Source organism: Cebidichthys violaceus, unplaced genomic scaffold (genome assembly GCF_023349555.1).
Source record: "Cebidichthys violaceus isolate CVI_PGR_0920_01 unplaced genomic scaffold, fCebVio1.0.p SCAF_174, whole genome shotgun sequence".
Lineage (NCBI taxonomy): Eukaryota > Metazoa > Chordata > Actinopteri > Perciformes > Stichaeidae > Cebidichthys > Cebidichthys violaceus.
In genome coordinates, this window is record NW_027176345.1 from 140,662 (window position 1) to 167,135 (window position 26,474).

At 42.9% G+C, this 26,474-nt stretch overlaps 1 protein-coding gene across 2 annotated transcripts; it reads right to left on the reverse strand.

Moving 5' to 3' along the window:
- Positions 1-417: 417 nt before the first annotated feature.
- Positions 418-26,474, reverse strand: ankrd11 (ankyrin repeat domain 11). Of its 2 annotated transcripts, none has more exons than XM_068712811.1 (12): positions 26,334-26,474; positions 23,803-23,935; positions 15,413-15,586; positions 14,289-14,489; positions 14,038-14,180; positions 13,622-13,769; positions 9,050-13,505; positions 6,219-8,934; positions 5,879-5,977; positions 5,395-5,538; positions 5,183-5,275; positions 418-5,073 (listed from the first exon to the last, which is right to left on the reverse strand). In XM_068712811.1, the coding sequence occupies exons 1-12, from the start codon at positions 26,418-26,420 to the stop codon at positions 4,888-4,890; spliced, it is 8,580 nt and encodes a 2,859-aa protein (XP_068568912.1). In that variant the 5' UTR covers positions 26,421-26,474; the 3' UTR covers positions 418-4,887. The 2 variants fall into 2 exon arrangements, with proteins under 2 accessions (XP_068568912.1, XP_068568911.1); XM_068712810.1 differs by having other exon boundaries at positions 6,219-8,937.

The window sequence follows — 26,474 nt, forward strand, 5'->3', positions numbered from 1 at the left end:
TGAGCGTTTAGGTGAACAGACTCCAACGAGCATGAGTTATGTAATGGCAACAAATTGAGTTATTTAACTATATTTACTATAGTCCATGAATCTGGGCTTTTCTACAGAAATCAGATTTTGGTGTGAGACGTTCTGTGTTGAGTGCGAAACTCCTCCAAGCCATAAGATCAACATCTGTAACAGATCAACATCTGTAACAGATCTGGCAACATTTCTAATGTATTGTACATTCATGGTATATTTCAAATATAATATATTTCAAAGGTATATTTTCAGATGAAGTCAACGCTGTTCTTGTGAGTGGATATATTTTTGGGTGTATCAGAATAAAAACTTTATGTGGTGGTGGCATAACATGCAGCTTTTACATCATGACAAACAACATCAACACAAAATCAATGACCAGAGGACAGCTGGTAATATTTCAAAGTTTTATTAACGAACATAATCTCTGAGGAACAACAGCAGTTCTCGCGCTCTCTGTACATGCAACTGTAGAAAATAACAATTTAGAATTTTTACTTTTCAGTTTTAGTCTTTTTTTTCCCATCCATCTTCATTTTCGGTTTCTCACGTTTTTATTATTTTTTTATGTCTTTTTTTGTCTTTATTTTGCAGGAAATCAACAACAGCTAGAGGTGAAAGTACTGGATTTCTGTTACAGCACTGACAATAGCATCAACAACCCCCCTCATATACCCCCTCCCTCCCCCTCTTAGCTGCTCCAACAATATGTACACAAATAAACTACATTGTACAAATAAAAAAATGTTACATTGTTACATTATAATCACCTGCAGCAAGCGCACGCAGCTCGTTGCTGTTAGAACCCCACATTCTACACAATTTTTCAGACTAGTACAAAGAGGAGGGTGCAAAACGTCCTGGGAGGTTTTATTTACAGAGCTATGTACAGTATGTCTCTTTCACGCATTACAAGGAGGAAAATTTACACAGCGGAGACCAACTTCAACTCAAAACATACCACAGGTGTCAGAAAAAACAAAACAAAATAATAAATAGGTTTGTTTCTCACCATTTAAAGAGTAGTTCTCCATGCTTTTTATTAGTCATTTTCCACTCTAAAAAATAGGAACAAAGAAATAGCTACAGTCTGGGTTTTAATTAAAAAATAAACAAACAAAAACTAGAAAAAAAGGCTTGAAATCGTGATTCTATAGAATGAAAAAATAGCAATTATGTATATTCATGTCCAGTAAGAAAAAAAACAACAAATAACAAATCTAAAATAAACATTATGAGTGAATGTGAGGAGAATAGAGGTAATATGTTGCTGACTGAGGTGGTGTCAGGCTAGCATCTGTATCACCACGGCCAAGTGCTCTACATGCGTCTGAGGACTGATGCTCGTTTGTGTCTGTATTCAATTTATCCAGAAGTCACTCTTTGTGAGTTGAATGTTCATACCGGAGAATCAAAGTGGGTGGACGTGTTCAGCCTATTGCTCTGTACAGCGGTGTACCGCAAACTGAGGGACAAGTTGCCGTCAGTCGTGTCAACCATCACCATTTCAAGCCTTTGTGGTTCGAATAAATGACTGATTACAGAAGTAAAATCAAAGGCAGGGCTTAAAAAAAGAAAAGAAATAGGTGACGTGTGAAACGGAAAACACTTGATGTCTTGTAAACAATAGTGAGAGAGGGCGTGGTCGGTCAGGGCATAGTAACGGTATACATTCTGCTCGATAAGCAACGTGATTGACATGCCACTGGTGTTTATGCTTTATACAGGAACAAAAACCCCGAAGATCAACACAACAACATTCAAAACTACAGACACTGAGCTAAAAAAAAAAAAAAAAAACACACACACACACACACACACACACACACACACACACACACACACACACACACACACACACACAAGGATTCTGTGAACAAAAGACACCCTTAAACCTCTTCCCCCAAAACTGTGTAGGAAACCAACAACTAGTTTAAAAACAAACAAAAAACATGACAAACAGGGGTTTAAAAACCAAATGTCTGGCTATTTGTATCCAAGTATGCAAGTCTATACCAACCAGGATGTGTGTGTATCTCTCAAAATTACCCAGGACTATACATCTAGCCACCTTGTCTGCACAGCCTCCACAACCATTGCACTTGACTAGACATACCATACACAGCCATGCTGACTGACAGTGTGTACATAACTTAAACGTTTCAGAGAATATTGCCATCAGGATACAGGAGCAGCTCTCTCTCACACAGACGCCCGTGTGTCGGGTTGGGAAAGACCCACTCAAAAAGACAAGAAAATAGAGAATCAATACAAGTCATCACAAATCAACATTTTAAATGGGATTTTTTTTTGCCTCCACTGTTTGTGTTACTGTCTGTCCAAGTTTTGGTTCATTCTAAGAAGATTTAAGTATTGTAACTGGTCTGCTTGGGACTGAAACAAGAACGCGCTTATGGCAAATACCACCACCCAAACGGAGTGATATGATGACGGAACCCAACATTTAAAATCCCTGACAACACTAACCGAACCCCTTGTAAATTAAACATTGATAAAAATTAGAAGTCCAATGTGACTGGGGCTGAAAGCTTGGGCCTATTATTATTTAACTGACTATCAAACCGATGCAAGTGTTGTGTAAGAATCCTTATAAGGGGAAATTTAAAAACACTCATTCAAGTAAAAGGCCACAGGTCTGATGCAAAGCCAAATAGGTTCTTGAGTTTTCTGACACACTAGTGCCATTCAGTGGGTAAAGTTGGAACAGCAATTTAAAAAAAAAATAAGCTGCTCACCAATTTGGACAAAGTGGAAGACGGAAACCCAATGTTAAAAGTCTGTAAAGAAGGAAACCGTTCAGTGGCTTTTACAACTCTTCCGTCTATTCTATGTGAAGAGCTGAACAAGCTGGGAGAACAGAACCCGCAATGAAGTGCTGGAAAACCTGCGTCCTGTTGGTTTTAGAGACAATGCTGTTTTGTGATGATTAGAAATGATTTCAGTCCAATTTTTGTAAATTAAAAACAAGGAAAATGAATTTGAAACCATTCTACATTAACATGACGGTTCTGCTCGTGAATGACATCTCTCTCACTTTCATCCCACCCATATATATCTATGTGACTTTGCCCAACAATGAGTACATTTGTTTTTTTCACTGAACAAGGCATTTTCTTGGTTCGAATTTTTTCAGATATAATTGTGTAGTAAAGCAATGAATAATAATCCTCTGTCTATTCTTTAAATAAATCCTCAACAACTATTCTGCTACATCTGAGGGACTATGTGGTGGTTGGCCAGTGGGAGGCCGGTTTAAATCCAGAGGTGTTCTCTGTCAGCTATTTGTGAGTTGTGGTGATCCACGCCAGGTGAGTTACAAAGCCTGGGCTGAATCTAGAGATGGGATCATTCAGCTGTGCACTGGAGTCTTTCAAATACTGACAGAATCGTGTACACATTTTGGCCCATGGATATGAGGGGGGGAGGGGGGAAAGTGCTGCCCAAAAGTGAACTGTACATAAAAAGATAATTTTTATTTCTTTTATGTTTTTTCTTTACACTTAACTGAGTGATATTACAGTACATAGGTTATTTACAACTGTGCAGTAATGTGTGGCAAAATAAATTATCTAGAAGGCAGCAAGAATACATTGGTTAACGAATATAAAAACTGTACATAATTTACGGAATACAACTTTTTTTCATTTTTCTTTTTTTTTTTTCCATTAAACTAATATTGGCTCTGTAGTGTTTCAAGTCACTTCCTCAGAAACAATGAAATGCCCAAGTAAAGAAATAGACAAAAACAATATTTCTCTCCTCCTGCCAAAGCACAATTTCTCAATAGTCTCTTTGAATCTCAACATTCGTTATGTTTGTTTCTTCAGGTTGTCCTGTGGTGTCTTTGCAGTCCGTGGCGGTCTGATGTGTTTGTGTTTGGAACAAGCAGGGTGTCTGAGGAACACTCCGGTCTGTCCTCAGAGATCCATGCCTGTCCTCTTCTGTTCAGACAGGCCGAGAGGCTGCGGGGTCAGTCTCTTCCTCTCGGACACTGGCCCCTGATGTGCGCACACACACACACACACACACACACACACACACACACACACACACACACACACACACACACACACACACACACACACACACACCGCTAGCCCTCTGCTGTATGCCAACCTTCTGCAGGCTCTGTTGTACGACTGTTAAGCTAGGCCTGCCTGGTGCAGTGTGAACAGAGAGGGCGTCCTCTGGGTATATGGTCTTATAGCCCCAAAACCATCAGCGGCTGGTTCTAGCTTCCTGGTCTGTCCATCCCAGCTGTTCAACGGTGAAGATCCACATGCTCCGTTGACTTCCTCCGGGTCGGCGCTGGACTCGGTCGAGTTCTCCTGGCCCACCAGGAGCCCTGGGTCAACAGGGGAGGCTTCTCCTCAGTCCTCCCTCAGGACAGGCACCACGCTGTTGGGAGAGCTCTTCTCCGATACCTCCTCCCAGTGGTGGTTCTATTGAAGCAGGGACCAAAATTGAATGCAGAAAATATATCTCTGTCCCCTGTCTCACCGAAACTGAGCACTGAGGAGTTGTGTCCCGATGTCAGAGCCCCGAAGCAAAAACTGTTTCTGCTTCTCACACTCTGATCAAACATAAGCGTAAAAACTTTTGAGGATGAAAGTGCAAGTTGTGTGTTTTCTTTTCCCCCAGTAAAAACAGGTTTCCTTCTTCACGGAAGGGAATCCAGAGCAAGTTTTTCATCTTTACTCTTTTTCTATCGAATATAATTTTTTCCTGTGTAAAGTCCTCTTTCAAACTTGCTAGCCCTTTCCATTCGTTCAGTTCAACGAAGTCTCTTTGAGAAGAAGTGATTCAGACAAAGTTTGCTCTTAATTTGTGAGCACAAACGTGTCATGCAGGCAGCAGGACAAAGTCGTCGTTGACATCGACCATTGGCACGTAGAAGGACGGCACTTCGTTGACACAGAGGGACTTGTGCCCTGCTGGGTCCAGCTCCTGGACCTTCAACTGCCACTCCATCCTTTGCACTGCGTTGAGGGCTGCTGCCTCGTGCTGTTGCCGCATCAACAAACATGTCTGGGGGAGGAGAAGCGAAGCATAAATCCACTTGGTGTATACACAAGATCTCGGTATAAACGCCTTCAACTGAAGACATCTTAAATCACGGCAGATTGCCGATATTTACCTTCATACGGTCATATTTATCATCCACATCCTGGATCCAGGAAATGAACTGACGAGCGTTGAAGCGATCTCTCACAGATTTGTTCTCATCTCCCTGAGAACACACACCAAGTTACAATGTAGATTAAGTACTGGATTATGTATTAATTGGCTGCATCTAATGAAATCAGTTACAATTGACCCGACACTTGAGTGTATGCTAATATTTCCTACCTGGCTCTCTGATGGCATATTGTATACTTCAGAGTCCAACAGCATGGTGCAGGCACTGAATGGCACAGCCTGATTGGCTATTGTTCTGGCTGCTCTGCAGTGGACCCTTAAAACCTCCTGCTCACACGACACAATCAGCTTCTCCTGTGAACATGAGCAAAGGAGAAAATTAACATTCCAATTAAAGTTGGGCATTAGGCTAACCAATGGGCTGGTTAGTGAGGTTAATAGAAACGGGTCTTGGATCAGCAAGAGTTCACAGAAATCGTCGTCACATAACTAGCGAGATATTTAATCGATTTCTGTCTGCATTTCTCTATAGTAGGAGGTATGCAGATTTCACTTGCATTTCTATTAAAAGAGGCTTTGATCTTTCATTAAAAGAAAACTTCATAGTGTACAGTGCACGTATGTTGCTGTATGTATAACAGGGAGTGAGCAAAGAGTGAATTAAGGATAGAGAATGTGCAGATGTATTCCTTACCCGTTCTATGCTGTGCTGCAACCTGAGCTTCCCTCTCACTGCCTCCTGTTGTCTGAAAAGCTCCTTCAGAGGTTCTGACAGCGATGGAGGTGGGGCAATCTGATGAGCCAACACAACATTGTATTATATACCGTCTTAATATTACATCAGCCAGAATCAAAACAAGTTTTGTTAACATTTCTACAGTGAGATAGTGTATTGATGTCTAGAAAAATAAACTCCTGCCATGTAGGTAATTTTTTGAATCCCAGAATCAGACTTTCATTCCAAACTTTTCAAAACCTACTCACTGCTTTGTCTATATTGTCAGAAAGAAAGGGGTAAAGACGTCATAACTTACCACAGGGATGTGAAGCTTGCTGAGGGGCTTGCCGTCCAGCAGGTAAGAGCCGGTGTAGGTCACGTATTCAGCGTAACACTGTGGGGCCTGTGGGGTGATGTAGCACAGAATCTTCCTCTTTTCCTCGATCTTCTTCCTGATCTGCAGGTACTCAAAGTATGGGTTGGAGCGGTCACTGATGTAGGGCTCAATATCGTCCAGCTTGATGGCATTGACTACTACAGCCAAAGTCTGTTGGATCATTTCCCTGGTCTGCTGCATGGCTGTGTTTACCAGCTGGACCTGGACCTGCTGCCCAGCAGAACGTGGGAATTTCCTCTTCCGTGGGTGCTGGGTCTGAGATTCCTCTTCGTCCAAGGGGACAGGGCGACCTTTTGTCATCTTACTGATAACCAGTGGGGCAGAAGTTGTCACAGAAGTAGGTACAGACACTGCTGGGGTTGTGTTAGATGCAGTCGAGGACACAGTAAGCACAGATTCATTCTTCAGAGCTGGGAAGGAAGATGCTGAGGTGGGTGTCGGGGTTCTAGTAGGAATTGGGTTAAGGGTCACTGTCGGACTGGTCGTTACAGGGGTGGCAGTGGCAGACGGGGTTATTATGCAGGAGGTAGGAGGGACAGCAGCAACAGAGGGATTGTTCTTGGCGCGATTGCGAGTTATCCTTTGAGGGATTTCATCCACCTTCTTGGGGATATCTACAGTGGTGGAGACAGTGGTCAGGGTTACCGGCGTTGGCTTGGATGTGGTCTCCTGAGTGTCTGGTAGTTCCACTGTGCTGGAGAGGGTGACTGCCACTGGGAGCTGAGGAACAGGACTGCATGTAACGGATTCTGTTACGGGCTCAGACATCTCCTTCTGTCTCACCTCTGATTTGATAGCAGACACTGAATCCATTGGTAACGGCAAAGACTCAGTAAGGGAGTGGATCTGAATGTGATGTTGCTTACTGAGATCTGATTTCACAGATGAAAACAACACGCTGGGATCCGACTCATCAGGTTCTCCATAAGGTCCTTTTCTTTCCAACATGCCGCCCTGTTGTTGTATTAGAGAGCGAGAGCCGTTAATTGGCTCGGGGTCCAGCTCTTGCTGGAATTCGGCATGGGGTGACGGTAAAACTAAGTCTTGTCCGGTAGGTTCTCCTAAACCTTGCTCACCAGCAGGGCATGAAGTCTTACCCAGGCTTGGTAAGTCCATCTCCATTATGTCCCGGTCATCTCTGTCAGTAATGGTAGGTCTAATGTGGGTCAGCACAGTCTTGTTGCGATCAACTAGTTCTGGGTCTCGAGACTCAGCTTCTTCCGACTTGTCTGGTAGTGGTAGGTCAGGCAAAGAGAACGGTCCCAGGTCATCCAGTTCATCTGCATCAGCTGAGAATGGGTCTGCCCAGGGCACCACAGGCTCAGGGCCCACAGCTGGAGCCATGTGGCTTTCAGTGGTAGCACTGAAGCTGTGCGTGGTCTGTCTGCTGTCTGGTTCGTCACATGTTGACTCAGTGTCCATCTGATGACTTTCCTCTATGCTAGGCTTGTTGCAATCCTGGAAGAAAGACTCCAGTCTATTGGAGGATGATGAGGTGTTTAAATAGTTGGGTTCCTCATCAATAGCTGTGTCAGGCCTCTCTGGAGAGGTGATGTCAGCCACAGCCTCCTTCTGTTCTTCAAAGTCCTCTGGGTCCTCTTTATGCCACCTGTTCCAGGTAGCATAAGGGGGTGTGACGGAGGGGTGACCAGTCAAGTGCTGCATCTCACTGTCTGAATGGTATGGACTAGTTATTTTGGAGACAGCAGCCTCTATCTCTCCATACGTCCTGTGGGGGGATTTGAGATCCATCTCAGGGTCCCAACCAATGCTGTGTTCAAAACAGTTCTCTCCATGGTTGGGTGCAGAGTGTGTTGGGGAGAGCTCTTGGACCTCTGGTTCCTGTCGGTCAGGAGACTCTGCAGGCCAGCTCTTCCTAAGAGGGTCCTCAACTGGAGGGGAGAAGGAACATGGGTCCCTTGTTTGCTCCGGCTCCTCCACTGCACAGTGGTCTCCATCAGCTCTCTCATCCATATCACCTTCGTCCTCAAAGTCCTCCTCCTCCTCCTCCTCCTCTTCTTCTTCTTCTTCATCCTCCTCCTCCTCTTCCTCCTCCTCTTCCTCTTCCTGCTCCTGTTCTTCAGTGACAGAGGGAAGATCTGACAGGACCAGGTTAGGTTCACTGTGGTGAGGCTCAGAGATGTCATCGATATCCAGGGGTGGCAAAGCAGCAGGAGCTGGGGTTGGTGGAGCAGCAATGTCGAAACAGGGCTCCTGGGGGTCTGGCCTGTGAACTGGAGTACAGGGTCTGGGCAAGAAATTGTTGTATACATTGTCAGGAAAATGTTCATTCCCCTCAGTGGCAGCAAGGGTTGGTGCTGCCACATCTGGTGTTGGAAGGGCTGGCTCCCGCCGAGGGGACAACATTCTAAGTGGGGAGAAATAAGGAGACGGGAGGCACTCCAGTCTATCCACAGTTGCTGATTTGTCCTCTAGAGTTTGGGAGGGTGATGACTGATCAAATTCAGCTGCTGGATCACTCTGCTGCCGAAGGAACTTGTCAGCCTCAGCCTTGAACTCATCCTCCAGAGGCCTGCGGACGTCAGAAGATGCAGAGCGGCTGACAAGTGGTAGCTGGAGGTTCTTAGCAGGGGTGGGACATGTACCCTCCTGGAAACTCTGGGAGTTAGAATACCTGCTGGGTGGACAACAGAAAGACAAAACATTAGACAATATGTCACATTCAACAGAGTGCAAAAGTTAAAATGATCAAAACATTAACTCTGCAGTATGTTTGCACGTTTAAATACCTTTCAAAGAAGGATGGCGAGCAGGCGTTCATTGACATAGTCATAGCCGATGAGTTCTGGCAGTCCAGCCCATCCAACATAATGTCAGGGTAATCCTCCGCACTACAGGACGGGGTACGTGGAGTCTGCATTACTTCCTCAAAGCTGGGGCAGGAGATGACAGACGTTGGCGTGGGAACACCAGTTGGCCTGTTTTGATCTGGCCTGGGAGAAGCAGGAAGGTTCTCCTTCATTTGATGGCCAGCAAGCCAGTCCTTTGAGTTTTGACTGTCTGTAGGCTGGAACTTCCTGCTTGGGGACATCATTTGGGCTGGGAGACCCACATCTTTCAGCTTCTTCTCTTTCAGACCAGACTCCAGACTGTTGGACTTCTTTGATGATAGCTCACTGCGGTTTTTCCGTACTTCCTCTGTGGACTTGGTCTTGTCCTTGAGTTTAGGGTCCCCTGACTTGGGTCTCAGCTTCTCCATTTGCTTCATCCTTTCTTTATGTCTCTTGTGGCGCTCTTCAATCTCCTGGTCTTTTAGACTCAACATCTGACCAAAACTTGTCATTTGATAATCACCATCCACCAGCAGTTTTTCACGTGGACGATTATCTTTCCTTACTGTGTCCTTGGACTGAGTGAGCTTTTCATTTTCATCCTTAGCCTTAGATTTACTGTGGTCCATTCTGTTGTCTTTGTCCAATGTATCCCGACTTCTGTCTTTTTTCATATCAAATTTAGGACTTTCTTCTTTTGACCTGTCTTTCAGAACAGTGACCTGTGGACTATCTTTCAACCCTAACTTCACATCCTCTTTGGAGTGTTTAAGTGACCCAAAGCCATCAATGTACTTATTCTTCTCCTCCTTTATTTTTTCCTTATGTTTCTCCTTTTTCTTTTTGTCCTTCGTCCTGTCACTGATGACACCAGCTGCTTTGTCCTTGTCCTTTTTGGACATCTCTTTTTCAAATTCCAATGTTTTATCAAAGTCGTCTTCGCCGTCTCCCTTACTTCCATATGGGAATGTGTAAGGGTCTGCTTCTAGAGGCATGGGCTCTTTCTCAAAAGGCAGACTCTCTCTGCGGCTGTAGGACTCTCTGATCTCCTCTGTCTTGTCACGTTTGTCTCCTTTGTCCTTCTTGACCTTTTCTTTCTCCTTGTCGTGGCTTTTCTTGGACGAGGATGAAGAAGAATGCCGGTGCCTCTCTTTCTCTCTGAACTTGTCTTGGGGTGTAGATATGGACAGGGAGTCTCTCCTGTCCTCAGTCACATCAGTCAGGCTGATGGATTCATAGTAAGTAGTAAGGACTGGCTCATGACCTCGGTCAGTGAAACTATCTGAAGAGATTTCACTGTTCTTGTCATTGGAGTCATCCTTGTAGTCATTCATGGCTTCTTCCTCCAATTTTTCTAAGAGGGACTTTTCATTCTCACCGCTGCCTTTTGAGGGTTTCCTTTCCTTAGAATGGTCGAGCTTGTCTTTATATTTGCTCTTTGTCTTTTCCTCACTGGTGTCTCTTTTGTCCAACAGCTTCTGCTTATTTTTCTTCTCCTGATTTGAGTCCAGTGAAATTCTGTCTTTTCTTTCCTTGTGTTTTGCATCTACAGAATCTTTCTTGTCTTTATTGTGTTTCTCTAGAGAGCCTTTTCTTTCTTTACCTGTGTCAAATGTGGTCTTTTCTTTCTTCTTTTCTTTGTGGTCTTTGTCCTTTGCCTTTTCTGTGTTATGTTTAGCCTCTGCAGAAGATTTTCTTATTTTTTCTGATGGGAAATGATCCAGCTCATCCTGATCAGGTGTTAAGTCTTTTCTGATGGAGTCAGCCACAAGTGCAACACCCCCATTGTAGCTGTCCTCGTCATCATCACTTTCATCTGTGAAGATGTCAGCTATCTTGTACCACGTTTTCTCACGGATTTTCTCAGGTTTTCTTTCCTCTTTCTTTACCTCCAGAAAATCCTTCTCCCTATCAGCATGTTTGTCTTGAGAGGCCTTTTCTTTCTTGTCCTTGGTCTGTTCTGAAGACATCTTTCGATCTTTGTCTTTGCCATGACACTCTTTGTGTTTGTCTTTGACTCCCTCCTTCTTGTCTTTGGTGCCCCTGTCTGCATCCTTTTCCTTGACAGTTTTTTCTGCAGAGCTTTTCTCGCTCTTATCTTTCTCCTGATCAGCTCCTCTGTCCTTTGTTTTCTCTTTGTGCTTGTCAGCTTTCGTCTTTTCTCGCTTTTCCATTCCCTCGCCCTTCTTCTCTTTCTCCTTTCCAGAATGGTTTCTTTCTCTGATATCACACGATTTACCGACAACATCAATGTCTTTGAAGAAAGTATCATTGCCATATTCATCTCTTACAGTTTCCTGCTTGATTTTTACCTCTTTTCTTTCCTTCGTGAAGTCATACGAGTCTTTACGGTCTCGACTGTTGTCTAAAGACTCCTTGTCTTTTTTGTCTTTGACTGTGTCTGTGGACTCCTTCCGCTTCTTTTCTTTTTCAACTGAGTGACTGGAGTTTAATTTCTGTTTTTCTGACCAGTCCTTTTTCTTTTCATTTGTCTTTTCTGAGGAATCTTTGTCTTTCTTCTTAGAAGGGGCTTCTTTCTCTGATCTTTTCTCATTGTGATCTGATTTCTTGTCCTTGACTTTGTTTTCTTTCCTCCTTGTCTCTTCCTTAACGGTCTCAACAATTAGTTTAACAGCGTTGTTGGCTTTATATTCCTTGTACTCCTTGACAGGAGCGTCCCAACTGTCATCTCCATAAAGGGAGGAATCAGAGGACATCTCTGAACCCCATCTGTCATGATGGTCATCCGAGGCACTGAGCTTTGTGTCCTCCAAGTTGAGGAAGTGGTTGTTAACGTCATAGCTTTCGTACTCAGACTCTTCCTTCTGTGTTTTGTCTTTTTTACATTTGTCCTTCTCCTCCTTGGGGTTTTTCTCCTTGTCCACCTTTAGATGTTTTTCCTCTTTCTGCTCACTTTTCCTGTCTGCCTTTGAGGAGGACTTGTCCTTGGACTTTTTCTTTTTCTCCTCTTTGTGAGCCTTTTGTTTATCCTCCTTGGGCTTCTCCTTCTCCTTGACATTTCTTTCCTTGTCAGATTTTAAAGGCTTCTCCCTCTCCTCCTTAATCGTCTTATCCTTGGTGGAGTCCTTTGTTTTCTTATTTTTCTCCTCTTTTGCTGTTCTGTGCACGTCTTTTACAGATGACCAATCCTTATCCTCAGACTTGCTTTTTGAAAGCCTATCCTCTTTTTTTGAATGGTCTTTTTCGTGTTTGGATAACTTGACCTTGCTCTCAGCTGGCGATTCTGCCTCAACAATTAGGGACTTCTGCCTTGAATCGTCAAAATCAAAAGAATAGCTCTTGACAAATTTCTCATTCATGTCTTGATTGAGAACTAGACTAGGAGCTTTGTCCTTTTCCTTATTTTTGTGCTTGTGCTTCACCTTATGCTTTTTCAGCACTTTGCCATCTACATCGGTTTTGGAGATCGCACTGTCTGCATTGGAGTTTTTGTAGAGCTCAGAGTTCTTCTTGTCTACTGTGCTACTGTGCACATTGTTATTCTTCTTTTTGTTCTCCTGCGCTTTCCTCTTCACTTGTTTTATTGACTCTACACTGGAATCAGCGGAGGAGTAGTCAGACTCACTGGACAGTCTTGTTCTGACTGAATCTGAGAGAGAACTGACGTCGGACCACGTCGGAGATGACACAGTCTTCCAGCCATCTGTCCTCCACTGCTTTGGATGCTGTTCTGCTAATGATGGTACTTGTTTCTGAGAGTTCGAGTTTCCATGGGAAGATGAGGAGGATGCGTTAAAGCCAGGGGAGTCTTTCAGACTTGTTGCAGAAGAGTCCTTTATACTGTTTGAGCCCTTATCATCCTCACTCTCCATATCTCCACAATCAGAGTCAGATGTACAGAACTTGTCATTGACTTTACCAAACCGCACTTCTTTACTGACATTGTTTTTACTCTCTTTCTTCCGTTTCTTTTTGACTTTATTCCTGTCTTTTTGTTGTTTAGAGCTCACGTTGCCAGAGTCTCTAGTCTTAGTATTTGTTTGCTGGGCTTGTTGCCGCGGCGTAGGCGCTGGCGTGAAACACGTCCTGTCATCCTCGTCTGAACTGTTACTGTCAGAGATGATCCGCCTGACAGTTTTCTTTGGTGTGAGCGAGTTGCTTTTGGAATAGGTTTTGACCTCCATCTTGGGTATGGCGATCGCGCTGTTGGCCTTGGTGACAATTTCCTTACGGAAGTCTTTTTTCAAGAGGTGTTTATCGTCCACAGGAGGAACACGTTCCTCCTCATCATCTTCATCAAATTCATATTCGTCTTTTACGGGTGTGACAGCAGATTTAGGAGGGTCTATGGTTTTCCCTTTCAACTTCAACTTCTCAAACTCTGAGTCCGTGTTATTGCCATCGACAGAGCTGGACGGGGCAAATGAGGGTGCATCTTCCTCCTCTGAAGATTCTGTGGAGAAACAAAGAGGCAGGATCAAACACAGCAGCCCCATGATCTATACTAAGAATTTACATAACTTATAAAAGTCATGTTATTAAGTGTCTGTAAGATTTCATCATAAATACCTGATGAACTTTCTTCACTCGAGGTGTAAGTGCCTTTCCCCAGCAATAGATTCAGCATAGTTGGAGAGTTGGCAACCTTCAGTGCTGTTTCACCCCTCCTGTTGCTTTGACGTGGGTCCCCTCCATACCGTAAAAGTAGTTTAACCACCTGAAACGAATAAATCGCAATTTAAGAGGTGATAAGACAAAGTTCTCTTGTGGTTCAGACTTTAAAGAGGTTACAAAGTTAATGTACCACTAGCTTCATGGATAAGCTCGACAGACAGTCAGGGTAATAATCTCTTATGCAGTCTCATAATTACTGGATCTATTGTTTTGCATTATGAATTTAGAAATGTTATTTTGTTCTTTACCTATAATGTTGAGTGTATTCAGACATGAACTGCCTACATTGTCTCTGCTTTTTATTGTTTTACCTTGAAATGTCCACTGCTGGATGCATCGTGTAGAGGGGTGTCATCCTCCAGACCCTTGGTGTTGACCTCTGCTCCGGCTGCCAGCAGCTGCTTGGCCACATCATAATACCCTCTGTTGCACGCCTCATGCAATGCAGTCCAGCCTAAACCGGAGAGGAAACTACTGCGTGAGAGGTGTATCGAACATATGAATGGATATACATTGGTACATGCACAAAGTACAAGGGCAGTCTATACAAAAAGCCTCTCACCTGCAAAGTCTTTTACATTCACATCAGCTCCCTCGCTGATGAGCTCCTTGATGCGGCGTACCTCTCCACGGATTGCTGATCTGTGCAGCCGAGTCTCTCCTCTCTCATTTCGTTTATTCACTTTGTCTTTGGTTTTAGATGCAGAGTTTGGCGTTCCCTTCTGACCCATACTGGACTGTGACTGATGCTTTGGTGTTGTGTCTGTAAGTAGGAGATGGACACACATTTCAACACTCCAACAGTCAATCTGTTTTTATCGTTGTTTCTATTTTGTCGACCCTTATTTCCACTAATACTATGAATACAGGTTTGTTTGGAGTGCTTACAGCCAGAAGGGGGCAATCTTACTCTAGCAATCAACAGCAGAGCACTTGGACCTACTTCACTTGAGCTCATTTCATCACATTTACAAGATTAAATCCAAGCCGTAATCACATTTGCATTATTGAGTTTGCACAGCTTTTGTCCCAAATTATATTTAAAACACACTTACTTAATCTATGCCCATGCCTTCAGGCATGCAAGGGAATACACAAATAAAAGTGGCTTAGCATTGGTGCTCACCAATCTAAACTGTCTTTTCTAAATGATCTCAACAGTAAAGAAAAATAGGCACAATGTTGCAAAAATAACGCTATTCAAGGTATCTAAATACATTGAGGGCCAAATGACTTTGTCTACCAATAATAAATATACCACTTGACAGGACATTAGGAGGAAGTAAATATTATGAATAATCATCTAACAGCAGATGCTGAGATTGCACAATTAGTTCCAGATTAACGCAATACCAACAAAAGAGTTGGTTTCATTTCCTGGACAGCCCCATGCTGTATTATATAACAATAATAAACTGTAGATGAACAAATACGTGACTATTATGGCTGCAAAAACAGAACCACTTTCTGACTGACTATAATAAGAATTCACGTGGATTAGCGTGTATGACTAGATTTAAATTAAGCACCTGGACACACACACACACACACACACACACACACACACACACACACACACACACACACACACACACACACACACACACACACACACACACACACACACCCTCTTTCCTTGTCTGCCAGCCGTCCACAGAAGACGTGGCCTCCATGATAAGCACGCACCTGGACTGTTGACGGACTCCTCAGCTGTCATTTGCATGAGCAAGGCCACCTGCTGCCGCTCAGAGAGGGGGTACCCGGCCCGGATCCCTGGCATCCCCATTCCAAAAGGCAAACCCGCCTTCCGGGTGTTGGTTGGCTCCTTTTTAATGCGCTTCCGCTCTGGACCTGGTTTCTCTGTAACGACAGTTAGAGGAGAGACGTTCATTTTATTGGGCTGCGTAGACACATGTGTATTCATGCACTTAACGTCACATTCACATATCCTGGAGCAGAGGTCTAGAGTCTGTTCCAGAGACCCATCTGACAACTAAAGGGGACAGAGCATTCTGCAGTTAGGGCCCTGAGGGTCTGGAACGCTCCGCCTGAGGAAATCGGGTCGGCTGAGTCAGTGATCTCCTTTAATCCCTTCTTAAAACATACTTTTACTGCAGAGCCTTTCCTTATTTCACTTGAGTGTTATTTTCATTTGTAATGTCGATTTCATTTCTTTATTTGTTCTTTTCCTTTTCGTACCTATGTATGCACTATAATAGTTTTTATATACTAAAATCGTTATCTATTAAACCTGATGGTTTTATTGCTTGTATTTTGAAAGGTGGTCTACGGATTAAAGATTTTTATTATCAAATCATTCACACACGCAAACAAATCCAATTGACTGAAACTTGTGAAGGGTAAGTGTTATTATTGTTATACCAGTAAAAGATATTAAACATGTTTGTGAAATTATTGGCTCAATTTATTATTGATCTCTTAATATGACTGCTAAAAAGTACTTAATTAGTTATTATCTTTTTTGCCACATCATTACATTGTCTCCCCGAAACATAATTAAACTGTTTATTTCTTAAATTTGTCATCTAAACTAAGGCCTTCACCTATATCTAACAAAAGCACAGTGAATACATCATAATGGTCGCACAAAGTCAGCTAGTTTCCATGCCTAACGTCAAAGTAACCCTCTGTAAAAAAACAACAACATACATGCTGTGAAAAAGTATCTGACCCCTTCCTGGTTTCTTATTTTTTTGCATATTTGTCACACTTAAATGTTTCAGATCATCAAACTAATTTTGATATTACACAAAGATAACCCGAGTAAATACAAAATGCAGTTTTTAAAATGATGATTTCATTTATTGAGGGAGAAAAGCTATCCAAACCGACTTGGCCCTATGTGAAAAAGTAATTGCCCCCTAAACCTAATAACTGGTTTTGTCACCCTTGGCGGCAACAATTGCAATCAAGCGTTTGCGATAACTGACAATGAGTCTTTCACGTCACTGTGGAGGAATTTTGGCCCACTGTTATTTGCAGAATTGTTTTAATTCAGCCACATTGGATGGTTTTTGAGCATAAACAGCTCGTTTAAGGTCACGCCACAGCATCTCAATCAGATTTAAGTCCAGACTTTGACTAGGCCAATCCAGAACCTTCATTTTACTTTTTTTGAGCCATTCAGAGGTGGACTTGCTGGTGTGTTTCGGATCATTGTCCTGCTGGACAACACAAGTGCGCTTAAGCTTGAGGTCACAAACTGATGTGATGGCAAGTTGTCCAGGTCCTGCAGCTGCAAAGCAGCCCCAGACCGTCACACCACCACCACCATGTGTGACTGTTGGTATGATGTTGTTTTTATGAAATGCTGTGTCAGGTTTACGCCAGATGTAACGGAACGCACACCTTCTAAAAAATTCTACTTTTGTCTCGTCAGTCCACAGAATATTTGCCCAAAAGTCTCGGGGATCATCAAGATGTTGTTTGGCAAATGTGAGACGAGCCTTTGTGTTCTTTTTGGTCAGCAGTGGCTTTCGCCATGGAACTCTCCCATGGATGCTATTTGTGCCCAGTCTCTTTCTTATTGTTGAATCATGAACACTGACCTTAACTGAGGAGACTGAGGCCTGCAGTTCTTCAGATGTTGTTCTTTGGTCTTTCCAGACTGATTCATGTCAATTACTTTGTTTCTCATCTGTTCTTGAATTTCTTTACATCGCAGCATGATGTGTTGCTTTTTGAGATCTTTTAGCCGAATTCACTTTGTCAGACAGGTTCTATTTAAGTGATTTCTTGATTCAACAGGTCTGTCAGTAATCAGGCCTGGGTGTGGTTAGTGAAATTGAACTCAGCTTTCCAAAACAATCACAGTTCACTCATGATTTATCAAGGGGGGGCAATTACTTTTTCACATAGGGCCAAGTAGGTTTGGATAGCTTTTCTCCCTTAATAAATTAAATCATCATTTTAAAAATTGCATTTTGTATTTACTCTGGTTATCTTTGTCTAATATTAAAATTAGTTTGATGATCTGAAACATTTAAGTGTGTCAAATATGCAAAAAAATAAGAAACCAGGAAGGGGGCAAATACTTTTTCACAGCACTAGTATGCGAGAGGTTTGGTGGTAGCAGGGGCAGACTTTTGTCTTATTACCCAGCTGCCCCTGAGGAAGGGAGTGGCCAACCAGCAGTGTGTTTATGTCTGTCTGTCTCATAGCCAATCAGTCCGCATGCAGAAGAGAGAGAGGAAAGAGGGTGTGACTTGGCAGACCCAGGGTTATTATGAAATAGTTGGTTTACATTTCAATTCAATGTGGCCTTGCCAAGGTCGCCACATGCCTGCCTGCATGCCTGCTCGGCTTACTGGAGACACCGTGCTACTGGACAAAAGCAGCTGCTCCACAGAGACACACCCAGCAATTATTTTCAGTGGTAACATACCATCTGATGACCCTTACGGAGGGTAAAGCTACACATGACTGTAACACTTCAATCACTGAAGGGGACCAACTCCCAGTGCAAGAAAACACTAGAGACAATAAAGATTCCTACCCAAAATAGGAACAGCAAATGTCAAACGTGCATGTACAGAGACACCCGTAGATTTGTGAATGTCCAAGTCCTTCGAGACCTTTTCTCGTTCCAAGACTGGCTGCATTGCTCAAGGCCACAAGCACACAAGTAAACAAGGCAAGAAGGAAGCATGGCGGCTGACGCTTCCGATGGCATAAGGCTTTCCAGGAAAATATTTTTCCAGTCACAAGTACAGAGCTGATGAACTTTCGCTAACATCTGTGAATACTTACAGCTAATGTGCCCCCACCCCTCTTTGATACGCTCTCACGTTTTCAAAAGCGTTTGCCATTAAGACACATTCCTTCAACTAGAACTTTAACAGCTGGAACCACAGAAGCAGTCCCAACATGTTTTTTTGAGCAACAGAACAGAGAAAGTGCCAGGCTAGCTTTTCCAGGCTATGTTTATAAGATCGGGAACCAGGAAGGCAGTTATTACCCATGTGGAGGACTGCTACTTAACGACACGCAAGACCAAAGTCTGGAATACAAGATTCACCGTCACTGGCCTGCTCATCTCTGACATGGAGCTCTTTGAGCAGGTAAGCTTTACCAGCTAGGTATAAAATGACTCATGATTCTCAAACCAGCAGAGAAATGCCTGGACAAATTGTGGAAAAGAGGACACAGCTATTTGTTTCACATGTTAACAAAGGAAGGGATATTATTCTGCTTTCATATTGTTTGCGTTTGATTTATCACCCTGAGAGTTTAAGGAAAGATGGCAAAGACATTGGACATGTGTCCAACGTATCCCTACTATAGTTCATCATCAAGTGATTCAAAAATACATGTCACATGTGGATGACTGTATTACACAAATGAACGAACAATGACACAGCATACTGTGCCTGCTCCCATAGTGTGCATTTCTGTTGGATGTCTATTTAGGGAACACTGCTGGAGCTCCTATGTGTCTCAATAAATTGATATTACTCAGCTTACAGACATCAGTGAAACCTTACTCTCCTTACGGCTTGAAACTCGACTAACAAGATAAGAAAAAAGGAAAAAGCAAGCCTAATTGAGTAGGCCATGTCACCCCATGAATAGACTGCCTACCTGAGCCAGGGGAGGAGACCACATGAAACATAAATGCCTGGAAATAATAGAGGTAGATTTTGATATGGCAGGCAGACAACAGCAGCGTGTTCGCTGAAGCCAAAACAAAACAGACTGTCTGGCTCGGATAGTGAATACACCTCCACGACCAGAAGAACCACTCCAACCAGCCAGAGCAGGTATGTTTGACCGTAGCACGATAGAGTGAAACAATGCTCTGTTTAGGGACTAATGAAAACTGCGTGAACAGGAAGTCGAGAGAGACGAGGCAGGAAGTGGCCAACAGGATGTTTGTCAATGCTTTGTATTGAGCAAGAGAGACTAATAGAAATACAGTATGAACACAGGGGGTGGATGATGCTCTGCCTGACCTCTCTCTATCTATGATTGTTACATACTGATTTAATCAGTTCTGCAGTGACTGTACTGCTTCTGTCTATCAGTGTCATTCAGAGCCTGTGAGAGTCTGGAAGACAGAGAGACAAATATAACCTGCCAGAGGGAAAACATGTGTGGGCTGAAGATCTGTGCAAACCATTGTCTTGATTTTTGCAACCCACTCTACGTGGCTCAGCTTGCACCTTCCTTCAACGTTCACAGACCTGTCCATCATCATTACTGTGCCGCACAACTGACCCAGTGGCAAAGGCTCTGCTGCAATTACAATTAATATACTAGAAGGCTGCTTTCACACCGAAAAACGGATTCTTTACAAAAGACTACGGAGAGGAATGGATGATATAGGCCTGCTCTGACAGGGTACAGTGATGTGCAGCTCATTTTGAATGCCAGCATAGCTGATGACATCAAACTGTCATGTAACGTTTTTTATGTTTCCACTGTTGCATGCATAACATAACTAATTAAACGCATTAGCCACAATGACTGTCTGACAGAGACATCAAAATATTAGCGCTGCATCAATTATTTTTATTATTGATTAATGGATTAGTTGTTAGAAAGTGTCCAAAATAACCTCAAACTGCTTGTCCAGTCCAATTAATGTTGTTCAATAGATTCATCTGCTCACTTCAGCAGTATAACATTTGTCAAAAACAACAAAACTGTTTGTTTTTTTTGGCTGTAATCAAACATTGTTAAAGTGAACACTGACAGCATGAAGCGACAGAATGAAGTGGCTGTGTTTGTCTCGCTCCTCACAAGATGATAGCTGTCCATTATTTAATTGTTTTCCAACTAAAAGGACATAAAGAACAGGAAGAAAAGATTCTGTTGTTTTCTTGTTGTTTTGGTCCTTCAGTGAGGCTAGCGCTCTTTACAAAAAAAAAAAAAACTAAAAACACTAGTTGTCTTCACTAGTAAGCAGCATCTTGAGACTTATCCTTCTCAGCGCTGACTGGACCATTTATCGCTGACCGCTGTGGTTAGCGGGCAGGAGGAAGAGCAGAAGGAGCATGACCTCAAGGAGGAGGAATGCTAATGACTAGCCTCTTCATGAGGAGGTCACGGGAGGCTTGGCAAATCTGTGAAGGTGCATTGAAGTTTTGAGAGCTTTGATTAACTCCAACTTGACTGATGTGCAGTGTGCTGTGGACGGATGTACGCCGAGTACATATTCCTGTCCCTGCTCTAACTCACTCATAGGCTCTTGTGATGTTTGTACACACTAAGCAGGCTACTAGCATGCGCATGATTAACCATTTGCTTAGTCCGACCGCTTTGACCGCAGACTGGCCGATCATAGTGTAGCATAGACTCTCATGCAATCGTTTGATTTCACACAAGCCATGGCTAAACGTTGTGCAATAGTGATATCTGTTATGTTATGTTTTTATGTGAAATCCTGTGGAGCTAACATTAGCACATCATTAACTAGCGTTAACACTTTTATGCTATGCTAGCTAGTGAAGGTATACTGAATGTCTACACATGCTGCTTTTGCTTTTTAATGATTGTAACAGTGAATAAAGATACCTGGCTGTACAGGAACAATGCTGTTCCTTAATTTCATTGTCTTTTATCTCGATCACCAGGTTCACTTTTACACTTTCATCTGTAACTTTAGCCTTTAGCGTCTCTATGTAACTTTGAAACCTGTTTTTTGTTGCTGAATCAGTTTGACTTCCTGGATATTTCCTTCAAATGTATATCGAAGACCCTTCTGTCTGCTTCTCTGAAAGTAATTCTTTTTTCCAAAAGCAGAGTTGATGACTCTGTGGTAGCTCTAACAGCTTAACAGAGTAACAGTGGGGGGCGGGGCTTAGCGAGGGGTCAGTTGGAGGCTGAGTTGATAGCAATGTATTACTGCCATTATAGCCCAACCTCAAGCTAAAGTTGATCTTTCAGATATATTTGGTATTCCCTCTGAAGACAATGTCCGACACTACATTTCAACACACCTCCAAATGGCAACACATTTGAAATATGTAGGAAATTAGTATTTAAGAGCTACACTGTAGAGAATCTGCCTGTCACGTCTTAAAATAATGGCAACTTTTAAACTGGGACAATCACTTGAGTTCATATTTAGGTTTTTTTGTTGTGAAGTATTTGCAGTGTAACATAGTAGCATATAAAACACAATACCAGCAAATTTCATAAAACACTCTGGTCTAAATTGACTTTCACTTTTTGGCAGACTTAAGCATTTTACGAAGGCTACATACATACTACTACGTTTTGGTTTTAATACTCACTACTTTTGCAATGTTTATGCCACACTTTCATTTCTGAAATTGTGGTCTAGATGGATATTGTTTTTGTTTTTAAACGCTGTTTTAAAAGAAAGCATAGTCGAGTGGATGAAGCCTTAGTTTGAGCCAGAAGTGGCTGCAGAATACTTTGGTGTATGCTACCATACCCCATGGTCACCTCCATCAGCTCAAGCCACAGAGGAATGGAGAGTTGATAATGGGTTATGGTTGAGTGTGAGTGGGAGAGCTGTGAAGTGTTAGAGGTGTTACATTTTGCAAAGGGGCTAGACACTGACCCAGCAGGGTCAAAGCATGAATGGCCATGCAACAAAGTCAGACTATAAAACACAGACGTATGCAGAGACAACTCAATATGTACAGGAGACAGGGCTGCAGACACACACGTCCCGACACACCAAGTAGAAATAGGAGCAGAGAAAATACACTTGAATTATTAGGCTAGCCGCTGCTAAGAATGGGGTGACCGTGGCTAAGTGGAGAGCAGGGCCGTCCTTCAATCAGAGGATCGGCGGTTCGATCCCCGGCTCCACTAGTCGCATGTCAATGTGTCCTTGAGCAAGACACTTTGCCTACGGTGTATAGATAGATACTGTATTGTAAGTCGCTTTGAATAAAAGCGTCTGCTAAATTAATGTAATGTAAGACGAAACAAATTTTGCCGATGTGATGAAACACATCCTTGAAGCACTGAGATGAGAGACAGATGCTAGCAAGTTGATCGTGTAAACTGTGGGAATTGATTTGTGGCTTGAGCCCTGGAAACTTCCTGGCTTCTACAGTTTGTAAACATGAAAAACTATTAAGCGAGGTTCCATTTGTAATATGTTGCACACATGGAGGTAAAGTTGAGTCAGGGGCTGAAAGACCAGACAGCCCAACCCAATGAGAGCTCAAGCTATCAGCACATGAATAGACTGTCCAGCTATTGTTCCTCAGGGGGGGCTCACATATCCCCTTACTGAGGGGGGTGCGGTAAATCGGTTTCTTCGAGAAGCTACAAAAAACAGCCTAAAACAACATGTGAATAATGTAAAACCAGCTAGTGAGAATAATAATATAATATACAACAAGCGTATATAATTCCCCAACAAACGGTAAATAATCTTGCAACATTAAAGTCATCTTGCAAAAGGCAACGACAGGTACACCAACCACAGAGATTCAAGACAAAACAAGTTACAGCTTCTCAATCAAACTGAGCCACACAGCAGTGACACACAACACTATTGTGTCTACATAATACATGTCTAATCTTACTAGAACTATCTGTTGCAGCAGGCATGCTTTTAGCTCTCCACTCTTTTTCAAGTGTAATCAAAGAACATAAACAGCCAGAGTGGATGATGAAGGCCGTCTCCAAAGCCTCCGTGATGATGGACCATTATCAACAAACTGAATCCTGAACCCTGAAAGCCCAAAGTCAAACAAGCATGAGCGGTAGTCCTTCTCTCCCTAATTAAAGAAAACACAAGGCCGGAGCCTTACCAGAAGCCAGACCTGGTCAGTCCAGTGCGTTAAACAAAGTCCCACTTAATTGGATCATGATTTTGTGTGGTCCTCCTCTCCTTTCAGAACGCAACTGTAGGAACAAGTTCCTCGGTTCTTCCACGGACTCACGGCTGACTTGAAGCTGGAGCTAGGAGCCCATTCACCTCACAAAGTCCAGCCCCCCTTTTCGCAGAGCACACCTAACTACTTCCTGCAAGCTTGAGTGGATGTGATGTAACAACTCCCATTTGATTACCACTTCAAAGTCGCATGCAGTAGAATCAAAGTAAACTCATCCCAATGTGCTCTTACCTGAGTCAGAATCTTTCTGGTCTCCATTAGCTCCAGCAGTGAATGGCAGCTTCCTTTTAGGGGCCTTCTCTTTCATCTCTTTGACCCCATCACTGCGATCCAATTTGGGAGTCTTATTTGACAACACTTTATCCTGTGGAAGAGGCAAACCAGAACACAAAGGGAACTTTAAGTGACATGGGTCAGATTTGACACAGCTTTAAATCAGAATGAAGAAAACTGTAATTTAGACGTAGGCTAACGCAGTCAGTCATATGTGAGCTAGCTGTGGATCCTGTGGCTGTAGTCGGTGCCGTTCTTTGCCCCGACTCTTTTAGCCATTATGGGCTTCGCAGAGCAAAACTTTTCCATTTAGATTCTTCCTAGATTCCAGAGCAAAGAGCCCAAGGAGAGGAGGCTAAGCTGACGCCGACTCGGCTCTGTGGTCTACAGCTGCTGGAAACAATCACAAACCCAAGAGTATCTGCTATTAACAGATGTGAATACGTATGTGTTTGTTCAACTGGTTTCTTTGTTGTATTGAGATCTGATAGAGACTTGCTTACCCTGACTAGAGGCTTTACAGCAGTTAATAGCTGAGAAGATGCGGCAAAAGTTGTTTATCATGAATTCTTGTTGGGTTACAATTACATATTTCATTATAAATATATCAATCTTTGTTTTGATCAACTAATCAATATATTGACCATAAGTAACTAGAGCTCAAAGAGACTTCTTCAAATTGTGTATTTTGTCTCAGCAGCAATCCAAAAAATCCAGAGGATTCACTTTACGATTGTATTGAAAAACAACAAATACTCATTGAGTAGGTATCAGTAGCAATTACTCAATATGTTTAACTAAATAAGTGTGTGGTTGAGGAGGGAGAAGTGGGTGAAAGCCAGACGTTTCAAACAAATATACACTTATATAAAGCACCGTCTGACAACACACAGCATTAGGGGGAACGGTCAAAGCAAAGCTGTAATACAGGCCATAAAACTAATTTAAACATTAAGTAATTTAAAATGAGTCACTAATTTAATGTAAACCTTTATCCAAATCAATTACCAACTAAAGTTATTTTTTTTTAATTTTTTAATGATCTATTTTGCGGAGTATTCCAGGTAAAGACTGCTTGTAGAACACAGTTGACACCATCTTTGGAAATAAACGTTACAGGACTAAGCCCTCAGTGAGAAACACCAGCCATGGATTCCATGGATTCCGTCTATTGGGAATTCCTGATACATTTGTCAAATTGCTCAGTCCAAAATGTATTTTGATATAAAAGGTCAAGATGTCCAGCATGCTTCATGTACGGAGGGTTTAAGGTCTCATAGAGGAGATGCAGGAGGTCAGATGTGATGTTCAGTACACGCACTCATTTATTTCACTGAATCGCTCTGTCCCCTGCTCGTCTCTCTCTCTCTGTCCTCAGGGCAGGTTTTTCCATTATGTGTCGACTCTTTGAACTCCTCCCCCTGCCCTGCCCCAGTCATAAGACCATGATGTCATGGTACAGTAGAGACAAACAGTGTCAGCTACAGTTAGCTGATCTCTCCGACTCTCTCTCCCTTCCTCTCTCTGTCTGTGTCTCCGCTCAGCGACACACAATTCATGCAAAAGCATGTTGTACACACCAGGGCGTGTGCAGAAGCTACAGTAATTCCAAGCGGGGAAAAACAAGATGCAATTGAGTGATTTCTTTAAGAGAGGAAAAAAAAAAAAATAATACAACAGCAAATGTTGCACTAAATTGCATTGGTAGAAAATGGTTATAAATCAACAAAGTCTATCTCCAGAGTTAGACTGGGTTATTTTTTTCCTTTAGTTAAATTCAAAGAAAGCTTTGACTCGAGACTTTCCTCACATCTGCCTTCAGAAGACACCCTGTTTGATGGTCTCCTAGCAATGCCTGCTCTTTTCGCCTCACTCCGTTTTCCACCCACCCCTGTGTGCTTCATTCCCTCCCTGCCTCCCTCCCTCCCTTCCTCCATGCCAGAGTCTGATGCAATCCTTTGCAGAGGGTTGTAAATCCATGCCTGCATAAGCTGTACCTCCCTTCTCTTCACCTCTAGTCGCTGCTCCTGGTATAGCTGAACAGTTGGCACACACCATGACATCATCAAGCTGCGTCCGACACAGCACAAACAACATGGCTGTACCTGTGTCAAACTCAGGGGGATGCTGCCTACATAGCCTGCGTTTCAAGACTGAATATTTCTTAACAGGCCAACAAGGCTGTCGAGTCCCAAAGGTGCCTCTGAATCTGCCTGAGGAACTCAGAACTCAGCCTCATGTTGCCTGAATCTCAGAGACACAAACACTGCATTCTTTGCAGCAGTCACCAATTTTCTTATTTATTTTAGCCTACGTTCCCACCGTCTGTGAGGCCTTCCAAGGTTTTGAAATTGTTGGTCAGATGTAGTGGTTCAGTGTCAAGTTTTAAGGACAAACAGCAGTTGAAATTGGGATGACATGTTGTGTACACAAACATTTGGTTATTGTGCATAGCGTGTTTGTCTGTAGGCTTTTTTTTCCAGTCTTACCTTCTTCCCACCCTGCTTTTCCACCATGTCGGTGTTGAGTGGGAAGTGGTCCAGCTGGGGGGTTTTAGATCCCCCACCTTTGGGCATCGTTCAGCTCTCCCCACGCCAAGCTTCATTCACGCTGCCATTGCATCGTCATCA